General features: G+C 30.4%; 3 protein-coding genes across 3 annotated transcripts; all 3 read right to left on the bottom strand.

Moving 5' to 3' along the window:
- Positions 547 to 2,748, bottom strand: LOC104768540 (GDSL esterase/lipase At5g03610-like). The gene is made up of 5 exons (XM_010492547.2): positions 2,658 to 2,748; positions 2,360 to 2,566; positions 1,645 to 1,919; positions 1,042 to 1,348; positions 547 to 944 (listed from the first exon to the last, which is right to left on the bottom strand). Exons 1-5 carry the CDS (start codon positions 2,719 to 2,721, stop codon positions 724 to 726), a joined length of 1,074 nt encoding a protein of 357 aa, XP_010490849.1. The 5' UTR covers positions 2,722 to 2,748; the 3' UTR covers positions 547 to 723.
- LOC104768537 (GDSL esterase/lipase At5g03610-like) lies at positions 10,164 to 12,544 on the bottom strand. The gene is made up of 5 exons (XM_010492544.1): positions 12,298 to 12,544; positions 11,995 to 12,201; positions 11,259 to 11,533; positions 10,656 to 10,962; positions 10,164 to 10,562 (listed from the first exon to the last, which is right to left on the bottom strand). Exons 1-5 carry the CDS (start codon positions 12,359 to 12,361, stop codon positions 10,342 to 10,344), a joined length of 1,074 nt encoding a protein of 357 aa, XP_010490846.1. The 5' UTR covers positions 12,362 to 12,544; the 3' UTR covers positions 10,164 to 10,341.
- Positions 19,621 to 22,440, bottom strand: LOC104768538 (GDSL esterase/lipase At5g03610). Its single transcript, XM_010492545.2, has 5 exons — positions 22,196 to 22,440; positions 21,880 to 22,101; positions 21,012 to 21,286; positions 20,124 to 20,430; positions 19,621 to 20,025 (listed from the first exon to the last, which is right to left on the bottom strand). Exons 1-5 carry the CDS (start codon positions 22,257 to 22,259, stop codon positions 19,820 to 19,822), a joined length of 1,074 nt encoding a protein of 357 aa, XP_010490847.1. The 5' UTR covers positions 22,260 to 22,440; the 3' UTR covers positions 19,621 to 19,819.

Below are 22,910 nucleotides of genomic sequence, written 5' to 3'. Positions count from 1 at the left end.
GAAACACAAAATTCAAATTGGGCCATATATATTATAGAATTCCGCCAGTGATATATAAGCGCGCTATGAGACGACGGTAAAGTACCAAAGAAGAGAGAGAGCAAGAGGAAGAGTTTCATCAGATAATACATTTTAAGATTTAGATCAAAGACTTTTTTTTTTTTGTTAGAGACAAAAAGAAATGAAGAGCAAATAGAAAAGATGTGGAGGAGAGAACTTTAAGGTTTGCAATTGAAGTGTTTCTAATGTCTTTGTGGCCTAGTAACCTTAAAAGGAGGTGACTTAGCTTCAATGTGTGTGTTTTTTTCTTTCTATTTTATCATATTGAAGATCTCGAAACCGAAACCTAAATTAACTAGAGCATATGGTAGAAGTACATATTTTTGCTATTGTTATTTTAAAGTGATTTAAAATCCAATATGTATTATTAAAAGGGCCCTTTATAAACGTTTTAAGACCCGAATACACAATTAAAGTACATAATTAATTCCATAAGTAGTATAAATGTGATCTTTAACTAGAAACAGAGTGCGTAAAGACAGAGCATAAAAGTAAAGACTGTTTTATTTCAAACTTATTTCCTTAAGGTTACACTTTTATTCTTAAACACACAATAAAAAGATAGAGGCACAAAGCCTTGCATGCAGGAGTGACAGAAAGACATAGAGATAACAACAATAAAACAAGAAAACACTTAACGGTCGATAAAGAAAATTTGAAATCTTAAGCATATGAACTTAAGGGTAAAAGTGCTTTTAGGTTGTTGGTCAAAACCGAGTAAACCGCCTTCCATCCTTCCTCACTAGGGTGAAATCCATCCCAGTAGAAATTAGACGAAGGATCATCGCATAAGGTATAATTCTTCTCACCGTTCTCGTGCACAGTCCCACAATAACCGGTGATTCCGCAACACGGCACGTATAGACTTGTAAAATTCTTAACCCCTAAATTTCCATAAACCAAATACATATATATAAGCCTTCAAATTAGGGGTTTATTTTATTTAGAATACTGTCTTTTTCCTTCTTTTATTTCTTTTACCTGGAATCTGTCCGTTGTTATCGATGACGTCGAAGAAGGCCTTGAAGTAGTCAATGACAATGAAAGGCGACTGCTCGGTCTCCCTGTTGAGTCTAGCCACTACTCTTCGCAAGGCGTTGTTGTGTACGATTGTCAAGGCGTTTATAATGTCGCTGCACCTCCGGTATGATAAGCCTTTGGTGTACATGGGGAGGCACCCCAGCGGCTGTAATGTAGGTACTGCTATCGTTTTCACTCCCAAGGCGTGGATCCGCCTCAAATTAACCTCGATTTGATTGATGACTCGCCTCATAAATTCAAAGATGCTCTGTGATAATAATCAGAAATCAAGTAAGCTATCAGTTTATCATTGGTTCTAAGTTTACGATCAAGACTGGAGATCTTTGTCTACGTAGATTGTTAGAATATCAAAAAAAAAAAATATATATATAAATTAGGGAGTTGGAAGAGACTTAAATAGGTCCATAAATTAAGAAGAATTTTAGTTGTATTAGTGTTCACTTCAAAAGATATAATTGTAAGAAATTTTTTTTGTTGTCAATATTTCAGAAATAATAAAATTTAATTAAATGAGTTTATAAGAAAGTAGTGGTGGTTCCTTACCAAGCCATAGCCATTGTCGGTGATGTGAGTAAAGTAGTCATTGCCAGCAATACTGACAAGGGCGACGGAAGAAGAAAGGTCGGATGGAGAATAGATATCGCCAATGAGTTTCTCAAAGAGACCGATCTGATACGTCATATCCAAACCTTTAATATAAACCGTGTCGAAGACTCCGGATCCTCCGTACCCAAAATTCATTCCATATTGTAACTTATCCTTCTCCACGTCATCTTTCCATTGATAAGGGACCGGTGATTCTATCCCCAGAAATAAGGCTGCACACATTGATAAGGGACCGGTGTTTGAATAACAAATAAGTAAATGAGCAACACCAGTGACCATTTAATATATTAATAAACTGAAAAAAATAAAGAATGAAATTCCAAATTCAGGATTTTTTTAGTTAAAACAATCAATCATAATAACACTTGTTATATATATAGATATATATAGAAACTTTTGCCCCCAAAAAAAAAAAAAAAATCCAAGTTTTCCGATGCCTAGCACATAATACAATCATCTAGGACGTGACATTGAAAATTGGAGTAAAATAGCAATTTTTTCCGACATTATTTTAGTATCAGACAAATAATAATTATTTCATTCATCAGCTCCTCGGAACTTAGTCCTCATCCGGTAGATCTATGGTCAGTACGTATTAGAAGAAGTGAAATTGATAAGTTAACGTTTTAGTTACGCTCATATAGGCACGTACCTAGATAATCGGTAGAGAGACGGCCGTCAGAGTAACGGCCCGATGGTGTACCGGGGTATGTCATACCATAAGGTTCTCCCCATGATTCAAAAGTTGTCGGCAGGTTTCCGGTATCGACGTTAGAATTTCCAAAGACAAACAGCTTTGTTGAACCGTATAAGTTACGCTGATGATGGTGCTTTGAGCTCTCCACTCCAGTGACGTCTCCTGCCAAAATAAATACAAAATTGTAACTTTTAAAATCAGTCATATAGTTCTACTCTAATGAAAAAAAAAATATAAGATAACTGTGAACTACCAAAGAGGAGAAAAGAAGAAAAGAGGAGCAAGAGTGGGACGACGAGAGTTATCGCGGAATTCATTTTCGAAATTTGTTTCTTTCTCTTGTGAATGAGAGAGTATGTGAAGAAATATGAACTTAAGGGTATTCTTATTTATAGATCCACCATACTGGATTTTTTTAAGAAGTTTAAATCCAATGCAAAAAACACGTTTCGGTATAACTAATTAAAGTTTTTTCTAAATTATATATTCAATGATAAATCCTAAGTATGGTATCACATTCAACCTACTATTAATAAATAGGTGATCTCTTCTTCTTTTTTTGTCGAAAATAGATAGATGATCTCTATACTTTGTTTTTGTCTTTAAAAGATTGAATTTATCTTTTATTACAACAATTCGATAATCAGATAAGATAAATTTTAACTTTTAGTTCTCATACTACCAACTATACTACAAGGAAACGTCTCCAAAAAATATCTATAATCAAACAACGAGACCTTCATGCCTTGTTAGTATTGCCATAGGATTAAAGTGGTTGTGTTTCCTAACTACTTACACATGCCACCAGGGATCGACGGTACCTTCATGCCCAGGGCCGGTCCTAGGTATTTAGAGGCCTAAAGCAATTTGAAACATGTGAATTTTTTTTTGATAATTTTAAGTTAATATAATAAATTTAACTAAAATATTTCTTGTATTGTTTAGATAATAATTTAATATATTATTTGATATACTTTAAAAAGAAATTCTAACTTTTTTTTTAGTTATTTCATAAAAATAAATGTTTTATAAAAGAAAACAGAAAACATATACTTTTTGACACCAAAAGAATGAGGAAAGAAAGCAAAAAAGGAAAATAATAAAACTGTATATTGGTGGTCTATGCATACGTGGAGTCGGAGAGAGAAATATGTAAATGAATTACACTATATGATTATAACATTTACAATAACGTACCTTGCATTATGTAGCATATACAATAACGTAATTGTATATTTGTCTTCTAAATTGTTTTTTCTTTTGTGGCCTATAGCGCCTGCTTTGCTCGCTTTAGGGGTAGGTCGGCTCTATTCATGCCTTAAAAACAGGTGCAATATGGTAGTTATTTGAAATTCATATATTAATGTGCTTATAATTTTCTATTATTTCATTAATTATCTCAAATTAATTTTTTTCTAATTTCTCAACCTTGAGTGGTTGGTCATAGATTTTTTTTTTGTGTAAATATAATTGTTACTATTCATTCAATCTCAAAAGGAAATAAAGAGGAGAATGTCATCAACCTAAATTACCTAATGGTTAGATAAAATAGGCTAATCAAACATAAGCCTACAACAAACATATACTAGGTAACAACCCGCACTATATGCGGGATAAATCGATTTAAAGAAAATTATTATAAGTAAAATTATTATTCTAGAACCAATATTTATTTGTGTCAAACATAATACTATATGTAACTAATTTTTTTTTATTTATTTATTCAAAGCTGCATTTTTGTGTAAAAAATAAGTTTCACCCGTAAAATCTTTAAATGTGTAAGAGAAAATATTGATAAATATTACTATTTATTGCAACATGTCTTTTGTTTGGTTTAAAACTCAATCTCATATCTCTTATGTTTTATTTTGTAATCATAACAATTTTGCATGTTTCTTATGAAACCATAACAAAATATATTAAATTACTCGGTATTTTAATTAATTAATTTTATTATATGTTAGTAACAATCAGATTCTAAACTAAATTTTCTAAAGATAATATAATTTATTGATTTAATATTTGTGATTAGGCTATTTAAATATTTTGAGTTAATGGTTTGTTAATAGTTTCTATAAATAACGGATTATTACCAAAAAATTATAATGAAAAATTTAATGAAATTTCAAAATCAACGTATTCGTGTAAGAATACATTTCACCCATGAATGATGTGAATGTGGTAAAGAAAATATTTATAAAATGTTACAATTTATGGAAATATATATTTCTTGTGTGCTTTAAAATCAAATTTTTATATTTATGGTTAATCGAGTAACTATAAAAAATTTTCATAATCTAATAATCACTCATTTTAAATATATTATGATTTTTTTGGGTACTAAGTTTATTTATAATGATAAGGTTTATTGTCTCATTCCTTTTTAATAGCACATAGATTAATGTACAATTAAAACATATATTCCTTTTCGATAATCAATATTTCAATTTTTTAATGAATAATCACACTAAATGTTGAGATAATTAGTTTACATACTTAGATATATATTATTAATCACACATCATGATATCCCCTAATTTGTTGTTATTTTTATATTTATTTATGAATATATATATATATATATATATATCTATATATATTGGGAATTAAGTTTCCTTTAATGAGTTGAAGATAATTCAGAGTAATATATTTCTTTTTATAATCAATTATAATAACTATTTAAAGCTTGTTATTTAAATTATTATGGTAATAATACTAACATAAAAATAACACTTTTTCTGTGATTTTTTTAATAAGTTATATGTTCTTTATTTTTATTAACTTTATATGTTTTTATAGCCTTTTTAGAATATTTTACTTATATTGATTTAAGAAAGCAATATTTTATATTGATTTCTTAAAAATAATATAACTTTGACTTGTATATTTATAAGTAAATTTTAGTGAAATTTTGACTGAAAATAGTATGTAATTATTTAATTAGTTTTAATATGTGATATTTAAATTTATGTGAGAATTGATGACATATCTAATTATTATTCAGTTAATTGTTTTTTTTTTAAATATAATTGCATGTTAATGTAATTAAGTAGAAAATTTAAGGATATTTTTGCTAAATGCGTCTCAAGCTCTTTGGTGGCGACACATCAGTTTTTTCAAGAGAATGCTTCTCTATTAATATATAGGAGATTTTTGGGTACTAAGTTTATTTATAATGATAAGGTTTATTGTCTCATTCCTTTTTAATAGCACATAGATGAATGTACAATTAAAACATATATTCTTATTCGATAATCAATATTTCAATTTTTTAATGAATAATCACACTAAATGTTGAGATAATTAGTTTACGTACTTAGATATATATTATTAATCACACATCATGATATCCCCTAATTTGTTGTTATTTTTATATTTATTTATGAATATATATAAATCAATATTTATTGGGAATTAAGTTTCCTTTAATGAGTTGGAGATAATTCAGGGTAATATATTTCTTTTTATAATCAATTATAATAACTATTAAAAGCTTGTTATTTAAATTATTATGGTAATAATACTAACATAAAAATAACATTTTTCTGTGATTTTGTTAATAAGTTATATGTTCTTTATTTTTCTTAATTTTATATGTTTTTATAGCCTTTTTTAGAATATTTTACTTATATAAAAATCAATATTTTATATTGATTTCTTAAAAATAATATAACTTTGACTTGTATATTTGTAAGTAAATTTTAGTGAAATTTTGACTGAAAATAATATGTAATTATTTAATTAGTTTTAATATGTGATATTTAAATTTGTGTGAGAATTGATGACATATCTAATTATTATTTGGTTAATTGTTTTTTTTTAAAATATAATGGCATGTTAATGTAATTAAGTAGAAAATTTAAGGATTTTTTTTGCTAAATGTGTCTAGAGCTCTCTGGCGGTAACACATCAGCTTTTTCAAGAGAATGCTTCCCTATTAATATATAGGGGATAGATTGAAAAAATATAAATTGTTGGTGATAGATCCATAGGAACTTAGAGCCAGAGACTACATCTTGGTGTGTCAAAGAAACTTCCATGAATACATTGAGAAATTTAACATTAGTTACTATCAAAAGATTTTGTGATGTTGGAAAAGAGTATTTAGTTTCATTGGTTGCTGGAGCAAGTCACTTTGAGATAGCTAAAAGACGTGAACATTTTCTCTCTACATAGGAGGAGGGCAGAGCCGAGATTCTCTTTATGTAGAGGAGGTTGGACGCAATGTTCTCTCAATAAGGGAGGAGGGCAGAACCAAGGTTCTCTTTATGGTTAGTCATATACTATTATGATGTAATTTATTTTTTATTCAAATTGCTTTACACTATTATGATGTAATTTATTTTTTATTCAAATTGCTTTTTGAGCCAACAATGCAAAAGTGAAAGTAAAGAGACATTTAATAGTTGGCTTAATTTATTCATATAGATATTTTCTATGTAGTGGTAAATAATATATTTGTAAAATACAATATAACTAGGTGTAAAAATACACTTTTAATGGTAACATACATAAAAGATCTGTATATGGATATAAATAATTGTATTATAGAAATTTTTTTTATAAATAATCTACAATAAATTTAAATATATTTTTATTAAATTTTGTTTTATTTACAAAACTTTAAACCCACACATCGAGTGGGTCCTTATCTAGTTAATTTATATTATTGATAGAATCATATTTTTCAAAGAATTTTCAAAAAAATAATATTCTCTTATTATATTACCGAATTGTGTCCAAAATTATATTGGTCCAATTTGAGACTGAAAAAATATATTTATTTACAGAAATTATTAATTTACCAAATAATAATTTATAGAGGTTATATTGTATGTAATTGGCAATACTAATATAATCAAGAAAATAAAATATTTGTAGCTTATAATATTTATATGTCAACAGTTAAAAATTGCAAACTCAAATTAAATAAAAAAATTATAGTTATGTTTACTCTTGTGTGTGATTAAATATTATACATTTGAATGAATGATTAAATATTATACAGTTGAGGTTATCTATTATATGCGCATGAGGAACATGGAAGCATTAAATTGTTCAGATAATAGGGTTTTATAAAATTCATAATTAAAATGAAGTTATTCAAAATAATCATGTCTTTGCACGACATCGTCGTCGTACCATACATTGCGCATGGAAAGCTTGAAATCCTTTTATTATGATTTCTAGGCTTCTAGCTGTAACTTTGCACGACTGTTTTGACTGGTTAAATAATTAGAGACCAACTCGTTTTAAATTATTAAAGTCTTTTACTAACTCTCTGCAGCGACCTCCTTCGATTTGGAAAATAATTTTTATTTTGTCTCATTTATGACCATATCTACGATGTTTAATAGTTGGACCATATGTAAGTTTGGTGTCTTTACTTGATAAAATATTCCACACGTGAAACACTGCACCGTCCTTATTTGTCTTGCTCGGGACGATAGTTTCTGCGAGTGGGTTCACGTAGAGATATTGCTGCATGGTCGGGCTTGCTGCCAATCTTCAGCTCGCTTACCGGAGACGGCTGTTCTGGCTAGTCGGTTTGATATTTGGTGGTGACCAGACCAATGCACAAATCTCTCTTGTGGCCGCCAACTATATATTGGGACCAAATCAACGCTTCCCCTGTCCTGCTTCCTTTTCTCATTAGTGAAGAGTGAGGACTTTTTTAACGGCCACGTTTTTTCGCTAAAGATAAAATAGTCAATATATATATATATATATATATATATATATATATATATATATATATTTTCATTCAAAAAAAAANCTCTTTTTTTACGTTGACAGAAAAAAAAAAATCCTCTTTTTTTACATCATATTATTATTTATATTTTGATGATTAAAATTTTTAATTAGGTTCATGGATTCGTGCAAACACATGCCGTTCAAAATAAGAAATAATAAGATTTTTATATTTTTCTTTCTCAATCTACGGTAAATTTTTCTGTCACAGTCACATGAGATAATAAAAGATTTTGGGAGATAAATTAAACAGTTGAAAAAGGGTTTCACAGACAAGTTTATAAGGATTGCGTTTTTTAGCAGACAAACCTATGCGGTTGCAGAATTAACTGGGAAGCCTATGCAAGTAGTAGCAAGGTTATGCAGGATGCAAATCTCGCAGGCAAGTCCAGATGTATGTGGGCTGGTCTGTTTGACACATAGTCTACACAAACAGATATATAATATAACTTGAATTTTGATAACAGTCACGTTATTTTCGCTAAAGATAAAATAGTCAATATATATATATATATTAATTCCTTTCTTTACGTCATATTATTATTATATTTTTGATGATTAGAAGATTTAATTAGGTTTATGGATTCGTGCAAGCACATACATTTATTTAAAAATAAGAAATAATAGGATTTTTATATTTTTATTTAATTAGGTTCATGGGTTCGTGCAAACACATGCATTTATTTTAAAATAAGATATAATGGGATTTTTATATTTTTTCTCCCTTGATCTACGGTAAATTTTTCTATCACAGTCACATGGGACAATAAAAGATTTCAGGAGGTAAATTAAACCGTTGAAAAGGGGTTTTACAGACAAGTTTATACTGATTGCGAATTTTAGCGGACAAACCTATGCGGTTGCAGATTTAACGGGCAAGCCTATACAAGTAGTAGCAATGTCATGCAGGATGCAAATCTCGCAAGCAAGTCCAAATGTATGTGGGCTGGTCCGTTTGACACATAGTCTACACAAACTGATTGAACACAAAAAAACAGACAAAACAATATATAAATTTAAGAAAGTGTGATATACGTTAAATATACCGTGTATCAAAACCAAACAAAATTTATATATATATATATATATATATATATATATATATATATGATTTTCATTCAATAAAACACAATCACTTTATTTTACAACTAAGTAGTAACCCGTGCTATAGCAAGGAACAAAATATTTTCATATAAATTTTGTAAAATGATTAAAATTGTATTAACATGGATGCTATAGTACATGTGCATTATTTTTCATTTTTTTTTTAAATAAACATAGACATATTTACTCTGGAACTGGAAACACGTCCGGTCCCATCCCATCCTATCACGTCCCAACTCATCACTTCTCGTCCCGTCTCATCTCATTTTGTGACATCCAGTCTCGTTTCGTCTCGTCCCATTTCGTTCTGTTTTGTTCCGTATTTAAGTATTTTTGGACTCCCCATGCTGCAGATTCATTGATTCCTACTGCAAATAAAAAAAAAGAAAAAGACAAAATTCAAATTTGGCCATATATATTATAGATTCCGCCAGTGATAAAGTACCAAAGAAGAGAGAGAGCAAGAGGAAGAGTTTCATCAGATAATACATTTTAAGATTTAGATCAAAGACTTTTTTTTTTTGTTAGAGACAAAAAGAAATGAAGAGCAAAGAGAAAAGATGTGGAGGAGAGAACTTTAAGGTTTGCAATTGAAGTGTTTCTAATGTCTTTGTGGCCTAGTAACCTTAAAAGGAGGTGACTTAGCTTCAATGTGTGTGTGTTTTTCTATTTTATCATATTGAAGATCTCGGAACCGAAACCTAAATTAACTAGAGCATATGGTAGAAGTACATATTTTTGCTATTGTTATTTTAAAGTGATTTAAATCCAATATGTATTATTAAAAGGGTCCTTAATTTATTAACGTTTTAAGACCCGAGTTCACAATTAAAGTACATAATTAATTCCATAAGTAGTATAAATGTGGTCTTTAACTAGAAACAGAGTGCGTAAAGACAGAGCATAATAGTAAAGAGTGTTTTATTTCAAACTTATTTCCTTAAGGTTACACTTTTATTCTTAAACCGACAATAAAAAGATAAGGCACAAAGCCTTGCATGCAGGAGTGACAGAAAGACATAGAGATAACAACAATAAAAGAAGAAAACACTTAACGGTCGATAAAGAAAATTTGAAATCTCTTAAGCATATGAACTTAAGGGTAAAAGCGCTTTTAGGTTGTTGGTCAAAACCGAGTAAACCGCCTTCCATCCTTCCTGAGTAGGGTGAAATTCATCCCAGTAGAAATTAGACGAAGGATCATCGCATAAGGTATAATTCTTCTCACCGTTCTCGTGCACAGTCCCGCAATAACCGGTGATTCCGCAACACGGCACGTATAGACTTTTAAACTTCGGAAACCCTAAATTTCCATAAACCAAATACATATAAGCCTTCAAATTAGGGGTTTATTTTATTTAGAATACTGTCTTTTTTCTTCTTTTATTTCTTTTACCTGGAATCTCTCCGTTGTTATTGATGACGTCGAAGAAGCCCTTGTAGTAGTCAATGATAATGAAAGGCGACTGCTCGGTCTCCCTGTTGAGTCTAGTCACTACTCTTTGCAAAGCGTTGTTGTGTTCGATTGTCAAGGCGTTTATAGTGTCGTTGCACCTCCGGTATGATAAGCCTTTGGTGTACATGGGGAGGCACCCGATCGGCTGTAATGAAGGTACTGCTATCTTTTTCACTCCCAAGGCGTGGATCCGCCTCAAATTAACCTCGATTTGATTGATGACTCGCCTCATAAATTCAAAGATGCTCTGTGATAATAATCAGAAATCAAGTAAGCTATCATTTTATCATTGGTTCTAAGTTTACGATCAAAGACTGGAGATCTTTGTCTACGTAGATTGTTAGAATCTCAAAAAAAAATATATATATATAAATTAGGGAGTTGGAAGAGACTTAAATAGGTCTATAAATTAAGAAGATTTTTAATTGTATTAGTGTTCACTTCAAAAGATATAATTGTAAGAAATTTTTTGTTGTTGTCAATATTTCAGAAATAATAAAATTTAATTAAATGAGTTTATAAGAAATAGTGGTGGTTCCTTACCAAGCCATAGCCATTCTCGGTGATGTGAGTAAAGTAGTCATTGCCAGCAATACTGACAAGGGCGATGGAAGAAGAAAGGTCGGATGGAGAATAGATATCGCCAATGAGTTTCTCAAAGAGACCGATCTGATACGTCATATCCAAACCTTTAACATAAACCGTGTCGAAGACTCCGGATCCTCCGTACCCAAAATTCATTCCATATTGTAACCGTTCCTTCTCCACGTCATCCTTCCATTGATAAGGGACCGGTGATTCTATCCCCAGAAATAAGGCTGCACACATTTTCCAACGTAATATGTTTTTTTTTTTACGAACAGGTGTTTAATTTGAATAACAAATAAGTAAATGAGCAACACCAGTGACCATTTAATATATTAATAAACTGAAAAAAAGAAAGAATGAAATTCCAAATTCAGGAATTTTTTAGTTAAAACAATCAATCATAATAACACTTGTTATATATATAGATATATATAGAAACTTTTGCCCCAAAAAAAAAAAACAAGTTTTCCGATGCCTAGCACAGAATACAATCATCTAGGACGTGACATTGAAAATTGGAGTAAAATAGCAATTTTTTTCTAACATTATTTTAGTATCAGACAAATAATAATTATTTCAATCATCAGTTCCTCGGAACTTAGTCCTCATCCGGTAGATCTATGGTCAGTACGTATTAAAAGAAATGAAATCGATAAGTTAACGTTTTAGTTACGCTCATATAGGCACGTACCTAGATAATCGGTAGAGAGACGGCCGTCAGAGTAACGGCCCGCTGGTGTACCGGGGTATGTCATACCATAAGGTTCTCCCCATGATTCAGAAGTTGTCGGCAGGTTTCCGGTATCGACGTTAGAATTTCCAAAGACAAACAGCTTTGTTGAACCGTATAAGTTACGCTGATGATGGTGCTTTGAGCTCTCCACTCCAGTGATGTCTCCTGCCAAAATAAATACAAAATTGTCACTTTTAAAATCAGTCATATAGTTCTACTCTAATGAAAAAAAAATATATATATAAGATAACTGTGAACTACCAAAGAGGATAAAAGAAGAAAAGAGGAGTAAGAGTGGGACGACGAGAGTTATCGCGGAATTCATTTTCGAAATTTGTTTCTTTCTTTTGTGAATGAGAGAGTATGTGAAGAATATGAACTTAAGGGTATTCTTATTTATAGATCCACCATACTGGATAGATGATCTCTATACTTTGTTTTTGTCTTTAAAAGATTGAATTTATCTTTTATTACAACAATTCGATAATCAGATAAGATAAATTTTAACTTTTAGTTCTCATACTACCAACTATACTACAAGGAAACGTCTCCAAAAAATATATATAATCAAACAACGAGACCTTCATGCCTTGTTAGTATTGCCATAGGATTAAAGTGGTTGTGTTTCCTAACTACTTACACATGCCACCAGGGGATCGACGGTACCTTCATGCCTTAAAAACATGTGCAATATGGTAGTTATTTGATATTCATATATTATCGTGCTTATAATTTTCTATTATTTTATTAATTATGTTAAATTAATTTTCTTCTAATTTCTCAACCTTGAGTGGTTGGTCATAGACCTTTTTTTTTGTAAACATAATTATTACTATTCGTCCAATCTCAAAAGGAGATAAAGAGGAGAATGTTATCAATCTAAATTACCTAATGGTTGGATAAAATAGGCTAATCAAACACAAGCCTACAACAAACATATATAGATTGAAAAAATATAAATTGTTGGTGATAGATCTATAGGAACTTAGAGCCAGAGGTTACATCTTGGTGTGTCAAAGAAACTTCCTTGAATACATTAAGAAATTTGACATTAATTATTATCAAAAGATTTTGTGACGTTGGAAAAGGATTTTTAGTTTCATTGGTTACTGGAGCAAGCCACTTTAAGATAGCTAAAAGACGTGAACATGTTCTCTCTACACAGGAGGAGGGCAGAGCCGAGATTCTCTTTATGGTAGAGGAAATTGGACGCAAGGTTCCTTCCATAAGGGAGGAGGGCAGAACCGAGATTCTCTCTATGGTTAGTCATACACTATTGTGATATAATTTATTTTTTATTCAAAATGTTTTTTGAGCCAACAATTTTAGTGATTAAAGAAACTATGCAAAAATGAAAGTAAAGAGACATATAATAGTTGGCTTAATTTATTCATATAAATATTTTCTATGTGGTGGTAAATAATATATTTGTAAAATACAATATACCTAAGTGTAAAACTACACTTTTAATGGTAACATACATAAAAGATATGTATATAGATATAAATCATTGTATTATAGAAAAAAAAATTAAAAATAATCTATAATAAATTTTTATTAAATTTTATTTTATTTACAAAACTTTAAACCCACATATCGGGCAGGTCCTTATCTAGTTAATTTATATTATTGATAAGATCATATTTTTCAAAAAAAAAAATTATCTTATTATATTACCGAATTGTGTCCAAAATTACATTGGTCCAACTTGAGACTGAAAAAATATATTAATTTACATAGATTATTAATTTATCAAATATTAATTTATAGAGGTTATATTGTATGTAATTGGCAATACTAATATAATCAAGAAAATAAAATATTTGTAGCTTATAATATTTATATGTCAACAGTTAAAAATTGCAAACTCAAATTAAATAAAAAAATTATAGTTATGTTTACTCTTGTGTGTGATTAAATATTATACATTTGAATGAATGATTAAATATTATACAGTTGAGGTTATCTGTTATATGCGCATGAGGAACATGGAAGCATTAAATTGTTTAGATAATAGGGTTTTATAAAATTCATAAAATGAAGTTATTCAAAATAATCATGTCTTTGCACGACATCGTCGTCGTACCATGCATTGCGCATGGAAAGCTTGAAATCCTTTTATTATGATTTCTAGGCTTCTAGCTGTAACTTTGCACGACTGTTTTGACTGGTTAAATAATTAGAGACCAACTCGTTTTAAATTATTAAAGTCTTTTACTAACTCTCTGCAGCGACCTCCTTCGATTTGGAAAATAATTTTTATTTTGTCTCATTTATGACCATATCTACGATGTTTAATAGTTGGACCATATGTAAGTTTGGTGTCTTTACTTGATAAAATATTCCACACGTGAAACACTGCACCGTCCTTATTTGTCTTGCTCGGGACGATAGTTTCTGCGAGTGGGTTCACGTAGAGATATTGCTGCATGGTCGGGCTTGCTGCCAATCTTCAGCTCGCTTACCGGAGACGGCTGTTCTGGCTAGTCGGTTTGATATTTGGTGGTGACCAGACCAATGCACAAATCTCTCTTGTGGCCGCCAACTATATATTGGGACCAAATCAACGCTTCCCCTATCCTGCTTCCTTTTCTCATTAGTGAAGAGTGAAGACTTTTTTAACAAAAAAAAAAAGTTAACCAAAAAATAATAATTAGTGACGTGGTGTTGTCGATTTATCGATGTGGTATCCTAGTATTGTATAAATCCTAGTATCATTGAATAAGAAGACAACACAATAATAAAGACTTTTCCCCGGAACCTTTCTCTAGTTTCTACAAAAAAAACTACAAGACCTTGTTTTCATATATATCATTGTGATAGCCCATTTAAAACGTGAGCCGTAGAGAAGCATGGCTTTCGGATTTTGTTCGCATCAGTGGCCATATATATGCCGCCAATATGGGAATGGTCCGCGTCTTCGCGTGGTCTCAATCGTAGTAGTAAGATGAAAGATATATCGTGGATAGTCTTTTTAAATTGTTGTTTAGGTCCGGTCCACCCATAAAGCAGCCAAAGCATTTGTTTTAGACCACATAATACAGTAAAACTTCTATAAATTAATAAAGTCGGGACCATGCAATTTTATTAATTTATTATAGAGGTTTTAATTTATCGATAAATTAATAATTATTAATTTATAGAGAGACTTTCTAATTTAGTAAAAAATATTAAAATAATATTTAATCTTTATAACTAATATTTTTATAAAATAAATTACAATGAAAATAACAATTATCATGTTTTGAAGATAGCACTCAAATATTTTTATTATATAAAAATATTAAAAATAAACACTAATAAAAATTAATCTGTAGATATATACATATATTTAGATAATTTTATATAATTATTAATTTATATTATTGATGGGACCATATATTTACAAAAGAGTTTCAAAAAAATTATTATTTTATTATATTATCGAATAGTGTCCAAAATTACACTAGTCCCAACTTGGGATCAGAGAAATTTATTAATTTAGAGAGATTATTAATTTACCGAGTATTAATTTATAGAGGTTCTACTGTATAATAAATGTTTTAGGGTAACATTCATAAAAGATTAAGTAGCTTAGTTGTCTCAGTGTCTTGCAATTAAATGGCATGTCTTCGGTTTGAGCCAGTTAACTTGCATCTTTTTATTACATTTTTATTCCCCTTTTACAGTTTTATTTTTTCCGTTTGATTATGGTTTTGTTTTCCCTTTTTTTTTGGTAAGAGACTAAGAGTTGTCGAAATTTTTTCAATTAGTTTTGTTAAATTCTTGTTTTTAACAAAAAAACCTCCAAATATTAGATTCGACTAGATATATAAATACTCAATTTCTTCAAACAAAACTAAAACTAAAAAAATTTACACAAGAACATTAATCATTGCGGCTGCTGGGTTGGGTAAGTTTTTGTTTTTTCTCCTCTTTAACTTTAAAAGGACTATAGTGATGTTGAATTTCTTAAAAAAGATGGAGGGTTGTTATCTAAATTCATGGATTGCTTACCATATATTGTTAACAATTACAGTTTTAGTTGCTTTTGCAGAGAGAAGTTTTTTGAAGCTGAAACTGATAAAGAATAATCTACGATTTACAATGTCACAAGACGGGTTGAATGGATTAGCAATGATGTCTATCGAGATAAATATGATCGAAAAACTCGAGTATGAGAAGCTAATCAATGAATTTGCTGCAATGAAAGTTAGAAAAGTTGTTTTTTAGATTGTTTTACATTGTTAAAGTATTCAATAACTTTTTAAAATATTTTTTAATTATATTTTAGTATTTTAGTGAAAATAAAAATTTCTTAAATTTTACATAAAAAATATGTTTTAGACCACCAAAATTCAAAGACCAGTCCAGTTGTTGTTACTTGTACTTTGGTAGCATATGAACGTTATCACTAATTTCACATCAATTATTGGCACAGTTAACAGAAAACAAACAAAATAATGTAATTGTGAATAATTCGTATTAGAATGGGACAAAGTTTTAATTTTTTTCATATTCTCTAATATAATTTTATTAATAACTATATAATATAACTTGAGAAGGTTGGATACTAAAATATTATATCTGAAATAATAGAAAAGATTTAACGAAGTCAACTTGATTAGTATACGACAAAACGTTTTGCGGACAATAATAGAGCCAATATATATATTATATATTAATTCCTTTGAATTTATATAATATAACTTGACTTTGATAACAGCCACGTTTTTCCGTTAAAGATAAAATAGTCAATATATATATATTAATTTCTCTTTTTTTATGTCATATTATTATTTATATTTTTGATGATTTGAAAATTTAGTTAGATTCATGGGTTCGTGCAAAACACATGCTGTTGAAAATAAGAAATAATAAATTTTTTATATTTTCCTTTCTTCATCTACGGTAAATTTTTCTGTCACAGTCACATAAGATAATAAAAGATTTTGGGAGGTAAATTAAACAGTTGAAAAAGAGTTTCACAGACAAGTTTATAAAGATTGCAATTTTTAGCGGATAAACCTATGCGATTGTAAGTTTAACGGGTAAACCTATGCAAGTAGTAGCAAGATTATGCAGAATACAAATCTCGCAGACAAGTCCAGATATATGTAGACTGGTCTGCTTGACACATAGTTTACACAAATAGATATATAATATAACTTGAACTTTGATAACAGTCACATTTTTTTCGATAAAGATAAAATAGTCAATATATATATTAATTCTTCTTGTTTTATTTATATTATTATTTATATTTTTGATGATTAGAAGATTTAATTAGGTTCATGGGTTCGTGCAAACACATGCGTTTATTTAAAAATAAGAAATAATAGGATGTTTCTATTTTTATTTAATTAGGTTTATGGGTTTGGGCAAACACATGCATTTATTTAAAAATAAGATATAATAGGATTTTTATATTTTTTTCTTCCTTGATCTATAGTAAATTTTTCTGTCATAGTCACATGGAACAATAAAAGATTTCGGGAGGTAAATTAAACAGTTGAAAAGGGGTTTTACAAACAAGTCTATATGGATTGCAAATTTTAGCAGACAAACCTATGCGGTTGCAAATTTAACGGGTAAACCTATGCCAGTAGTAGCAATGTTATGCAGGATGCAAATCTTGCAGGCAAGTCCAAATGTATGTGGACTGGTCCGTTTGACACATAGTCTACACAAACAGATTGAACACAAAAAATAGACAAAACAATATATAAATTTAAGAAAGTGTGATATACGTCAAATATACTGTGTATCAAAACCAAACAATATATATATATATATGATTTTCATTCAATAAAACACAATCACTTTATTTTACAACTAAGTAGTGACCCGTACTAGACAAAATATTTTCATATAAATTTTGTGAAATGATTAAAACTGTATTAGCACAGGTGTTATAGTATATGTGCATTATTTTTCATTTTTTTTATAAAATAAATATAGACGTATTTATTCTAGAACTGGAAACACGTCCGATCCCAACCCATCCTCTCACGTCCTAACTCATCACTTCTCGTCCCGTCTCATCCCGTCTCACCTTATCTTGTCACATCCAGTCTAGTCTCATCCCGTCTTGTTCCGTATCCATCAGAATTTTTTGTCTTATGTTTGTTTTCTTTTAATTAGACAATATTTACTAAAAGCGATTAGGTAAGAAATTTAGACGGAATATCTGAGTTCTCTCTGTTGATTTTTTTTAGTTAATTAGTTGAAATTATCCAAAAAATAATAATTATTAAAAACTATATAATTATTTGCACAAATACCAAGATTTTCAAAGTGCTTGTTCCAAAGTCGTTAGTTATATGTCATATAGTCAATCACTCAATCCTTATCTAAATTAGTAAAAGCTTGATACTTGAATTTTATATTTTTTCTCTCTCCCTTCTTAAATAGACACCAGCAGACAATACATCGATCTACAGTAAATTTTTTTGTCATAGTCACATGGGACAATAAAAGATTTCGAGAAGTAAATTAAACAGCTGAAAAGGGGTTTCACATACAAGTCTATACGAGTTGCAAATTTTAGCGGAAAAATCTATGTGGTTGCAGATTTAACGAGTAAGTCTATGCGAGTAGTAGCAAGGTCATGTGGGATGCAAATCTCGCAGGCAAGTTCAGATGTATGTGGGCTGGTCCATTTGACACATAGTCTATACAAACAGATCGAACACAAAAAAAAAAAGACAAATATATAAAATTTTAAAAGTGTGATATGCGTCAAATATACCATGTATCAAAACTAAACAGAATATATATATATATATATATTTGATTTTCATTCAATAAAACACAATCACTTTATTTTATAATGTAATCTAAACTCCAAACATTAAAAAATATAATATCTCGCGATACAAAATAAAAGAAATATTATACCCATGGTGTATCGTAGATTAGTTTGAGAACCCGATTACTACCCAAACTATTAGGTACCAAAAAAAATTCTTTAAAATTTGATAAATTTCATTATTTTTTGCTAAATTTTAACATATTACATCAAATATTTTTTTGGATATTTTGGGTATTTAAATATTTTTGGACTCCCCATGCTGCAGATTCATTGATTCCTACTGAAAAAAAAAAAAACACAAAATTCAAATTTGGCCATATATATTATAGAATTCCGCCAGTGATAAAGTACCAAAGAAGAGAGAGAGAGAGCAAGAGGAAGAGTTTCATCAGATAATACATTTCAAGATTTAGATCAAAGACTTTTTTTTTTTTAATTGTTAGAGACAAAAGGAAATGAAGAGCAAAGAGAAAAGATGTGGAGGAGAGAACTTTAAGGTTTGGAATTGAAGTGTTCTTAATGTCTTTGTGGACTAATAACCTCAAAAGGAGGTGACTTAAGCTTCCATGTGTGTGTTTTTTTCTATTTTATCATATTGAAGATCCTGAACCGAACTAGAGCATATGGTAGAACAAAGAACTACATATTTTTGCTATTGAAGTGATTTAAGATCCAATGATTAAGGGCCCTTTATAAAAGTTTAAGACCAAATTCCCGTAGTAGGTTATTTAATTCCAAAAGTAGTATAAATGTGATCTTTAACTAGAAACAGAGTGCGTAAAGACAGAGCATAATACAAACTACAAAGATGTTTTTATTTCAATCTTATTTCCTTAAGTTTACACTTTTATTCTTAAACACACAATAAGAAGACAGAGACACAGAGCCTTGCATGGAGGAGTACTGACGGAAAGACATACTCAAAAGACGTAGAGACAACAATTATAAAAGAAGAAAACACTTAACGACAAGCATATTTCGGGTTTTCGATCAAACCAAAAGTGCTTTTAGGTCGTTGGTCAAAACCCAGTAAACGGCCTTCCATCCTTCCTGAGTAGGGTGAAATTCATCCCAGAAGAAAGCAGACGAACGATCTTCGCATAAGGTATAATTCTTCCCACCGTTCTCGTCCAGAGTCCCGCAATAGCCTTTGCCTCCGCAACACGGCTCGTATGGAATTTTAAAATTCGTAATCCCTAAGTTTCCATAAACCATATACATATATATATAAGCCTTCGAAAATAGGGGTTTAATTATTATATTTAGAATACTGTTTTTTCTTTTTTCTTTTTACCTGGATTCTCTCCTTTGTTATTGAGGACGGCCAAGAAGGCCTTGTAGTAGTCAAGGTAAATGAAAGGCGACTGCTTGGTCTCCTTGTTGAGTCTAGCCACTACTCTTTGCAAGGCGTTGTTGTGTACGATTGTCAAGGCGTTTATAACATCGTTGCACTTCTGGTATGAGAAGCCTCTGGTGTACATGGGGAGGCACCCGAGTGGCTGTAATGACGGTACTGCTACCTTTTTCACTCCCAAGGCGTGGATCCGTTTCAAATTTACCTCGATTTGATTGATGACTCGCCTCACAAATTGAAAGATGCTCTGTGATAATAGTCAGAAATCAAGTTAACTTTCATTTTATCTAGGGCCGGTCCTAAGATTACCTAGGTCTAAAGCATTTATTATACAAGGTATTTTATAAAATATATTAACTGTAATCATAAAATATACAAGGTATTTCATTTTATCTAGGGCCTAGCAGTTTTGAGGCATCGAACCCACGACCTGGGATAAGTTCCTAGCTAAGTTGGTTCGTACAACAGAACCAATTTAGCTAGGAACTTATTTCATTTGTCAACCCAAATTTTTATATATATTATGTGGTCTAAAGCAGATGCTTTGGCTGCTTTAGGGGTGGGCCGGGCATTGGTTCTAAGATTACGATCAAGATTGGAGATCTTTGTCTACGTAGATTGTTAGAATCTCAAAAAAAAAAAAAATTAGGGAGTTGGAAGAGACTTAGGGGGGGTTATTGGATGTATGATTTTGATGGATTTGGAAATCCGAACAAAATATTAAGAAGATTTTTAATTTTATTACTATTGTTCAGTTCAAAAGATATAATTGTTTGTTGTCAATTTCAGAAATATTAAATGAGTTTATATGAAATCGTGGTTCCTTACCAAGTCATAGCCATTGTCGGAGATGTGAGTAAAGTAGTCATTGCCAGCAATACTGACAAGGGCGACGGAAGAAGAAAGGTCGGATGGAGAATAGATATCGCCAATGAGTTTCTCGAAGACACTAATCTGATGCGTCATATCCAAACCTTTAATATAAACCGTGTCGAAGACTCCGGTTCCTCCGTACGCAAAATTCATTCCATATTGTAACTGTTCGTGTCCCGCGTGATCTTTCTGTTTATAAGGGATGGGTGATTTTATCCTCAGAAATTTGGCTGCACACATTTTCCAACGAAATTGTATTTTTACGAACAAATAAGTAAATTAGCAACACCAGTGACCATTTTATATATTAATGAACTGAAAATAAAAAAATATATATAGATTACATTATTAGATAAAGATATAATATAAAGTTTTGGCCTCAAAAAAAAAACCAAGTTTTTCCGATGCCTAGCGCATAATACATTCAACTAGAATGAAATTACAAATTCAGGATTTTTTAGTTAAAACATACAACCATAATAAATATTTGTTATATCTATATATATATATATATATTGGCTACTAATATAAGATGTAGTAACGCCAACAATACAGATTACATTATTAGATAAAGATATAAATATAACCAAGTTTTGCCCCCAAAAAAAAACCAAGTTTTCCCGATGCCTAGCGCATAATACAATCAACTAGAAGGTGACACTGCAAATTCTTCCTAACAATTTTAGTATCAGACTAATAGTAATTATTTCATCGATCAATTCCTCGGAACTTAGTCCTCATCCGGTAGATCTATGGTCAGTACATATTAAAAGAAGTGAAATCAATAAGTTAACGTTTTAGTTACGCTCATTGAGGCACGTACCTAGATAATCGGTAGAGACACGGCCGTCACAGTAACGGCCGGATGGTGTACCGGGGTATGTGATACCATAAGGGACACTCCATGCTTCAGATAAATTTTTCGGCAGGTTTCCGGTATCGACGTTAGAATTTCCAAAGACAAACAGCTTTGTTGAACCGTATGAGTTACGCTGATGCTGATGATGACGATGGTGCTTTGAGCTCTCCACTCCAGTGATGTCTCCTGCCAAAATAATTAAATACAAAATTGTAACTTCTAAAATTAGTCATATAGTTCTACTCTAATGAAAAAAGTATAAGATAACTGTGAACTATACCAAAGAGGAGAGAAGAAAAAAAGACGAGTAAGAGTGGGACGACGAGAGTTATCACGGAATTCATTTTCGAAATTTGCTTCTTTCTTTTGTGAAAGAGAGAGTATGTAAAGGAGATGAGTTAAAAGATGAAACTTAGAGAACTGAACTTAAGGGTATTCTTATTTATAGAACCACCATACTGGATTCATGGGTGCAAAAAACACGTTTCGGTATAACTAAATTTTTTTTTCAAAATTATATAATCAACGATAAATCCTAAAGTATGATCACATTCAACCTGCTATTTATATATAGATGATCTCTTATAATTTGTTTTTTATCTTTACAATATTGATTTTTCTTTTATATTAACAATTACATAATCAAATAAGGTATATTCTTCTAACATTTAGATCTCATACTACGAACTATACTACTAGAAACGTCTTCAAAAAATATCTATAATCAGACAATGAGACCTTGTCCTTTACGAAAGTAAAAACAACAAGACCTTGTCTTCATATATATCGTTGTGATAGCCCATTTAAAACGTGAGCCGTGGAAAAACGATGGATTTCTGATTTTGTTCGCATCAGTGGCCATATGCCGCCCATATGGAAAGTGGTCCGCGTCTTCGCGTGGTCTCAATCGTTGTAGTAAGACGAGAGAGATTTATCGGGAACAGTCTTTTTCACTACAACAAATATGCACATTGTTAACCAGAGAAAAACGCTAT

The sequence above is a fragment of the Camelina sativa genome, chromosome 20, assembly GCF_000633955.1.
Source record: "Camelina sativa cultivar DH55 chromosome 20, Cs, whole genome shotgun sequence".
Classification (NCBI taxonomy): domain Eukaryota; kingdom Viridiplantae; phylum Streptophyta; class Magnoliopsida; order Brassicales; family Brassicaceae; genus Camelina; species Camelina sativa.
The sequence above is the reverse complement of the archived record's forward strand: the minus strand, read 5'-3'. Positions and strand labels throughout refer to the sequence as shown.

What these genes read in the sequence shown, in the direction of transcription:
- LOC104768537 (XM_010492544.1), bottom strand. Translation starts at nt 12,361, where the DNA reads ATGAATTCCGCGATAACTCTCGTCGTCCCACTCTTACTCCTCTTTTCT. An exon ending in TTCTTCTTTTATCCTCTTTG is followed by an intron (nt 12,202 to 12,297) that starts GTAGTTCACAGT and finishes TTATTTTGGCAG; the next exon opens with GAGACATCACTGGAGTGGAG. An exon ending in TCTCTCTACCGATTATCTAG is followed by an intron (nt 11,534 to 11,994) that starts GTACGTGCCTAT and finishes AAATGTGTGCAG; the next exon opens with CCTTATTTCTGGGGATAGAA.
- LOC104768540 (XM_010492547.2), bottom strand. Translation starts at nt 2,721, where the DNA reads ATGAATTCCGCGATAACTCTCGTCGTCCCACTCTTGCTCCTCTTTTCT. An exon ending in TTCTTCTTTTCTCCTCTTTG is followed by an intron (nt 2,567 to 2,657) that starts GTAGTTCACAGT and finishes TTATTTTGGCAG; the next exon opens with GAGACGTCACTGGAGTGGAG. An exon ending in TAACAACGGACAGATTCCAG is followed by an intron (nt 945 to 1,041) that starts GTAAAAGAAATA and finishes ATGGAAATTTAG; the next exon opens with GGGTTAAGAATTTTACAAGT.
- LOC104768538 (XM_010492545.2), bottom strand. Translation starts at nt 22,259, where the DNA reads ATGAATTCCGTGATAACTCTCGTCGTCCCACTCTTACTCGTCTTTTTT. An exon ending in TGTCTCTACCGATTATCTAG is followed by an intron (nt 21,287 to 21,879) that starts GTACGTGCCTCA and finishes AAATGTGTGCAG; the next exon opens with CCAAATTTCTGAGGATAAAA. An exon ending in CCGACAATGGCTATGACTTG is followed by an intron (nt 20,431 to 21,011) that starts GTAAGGAACCAC and finishes CTATTATCACAG; the next exon opens with AGCATCTTTCAATTTGTGAG.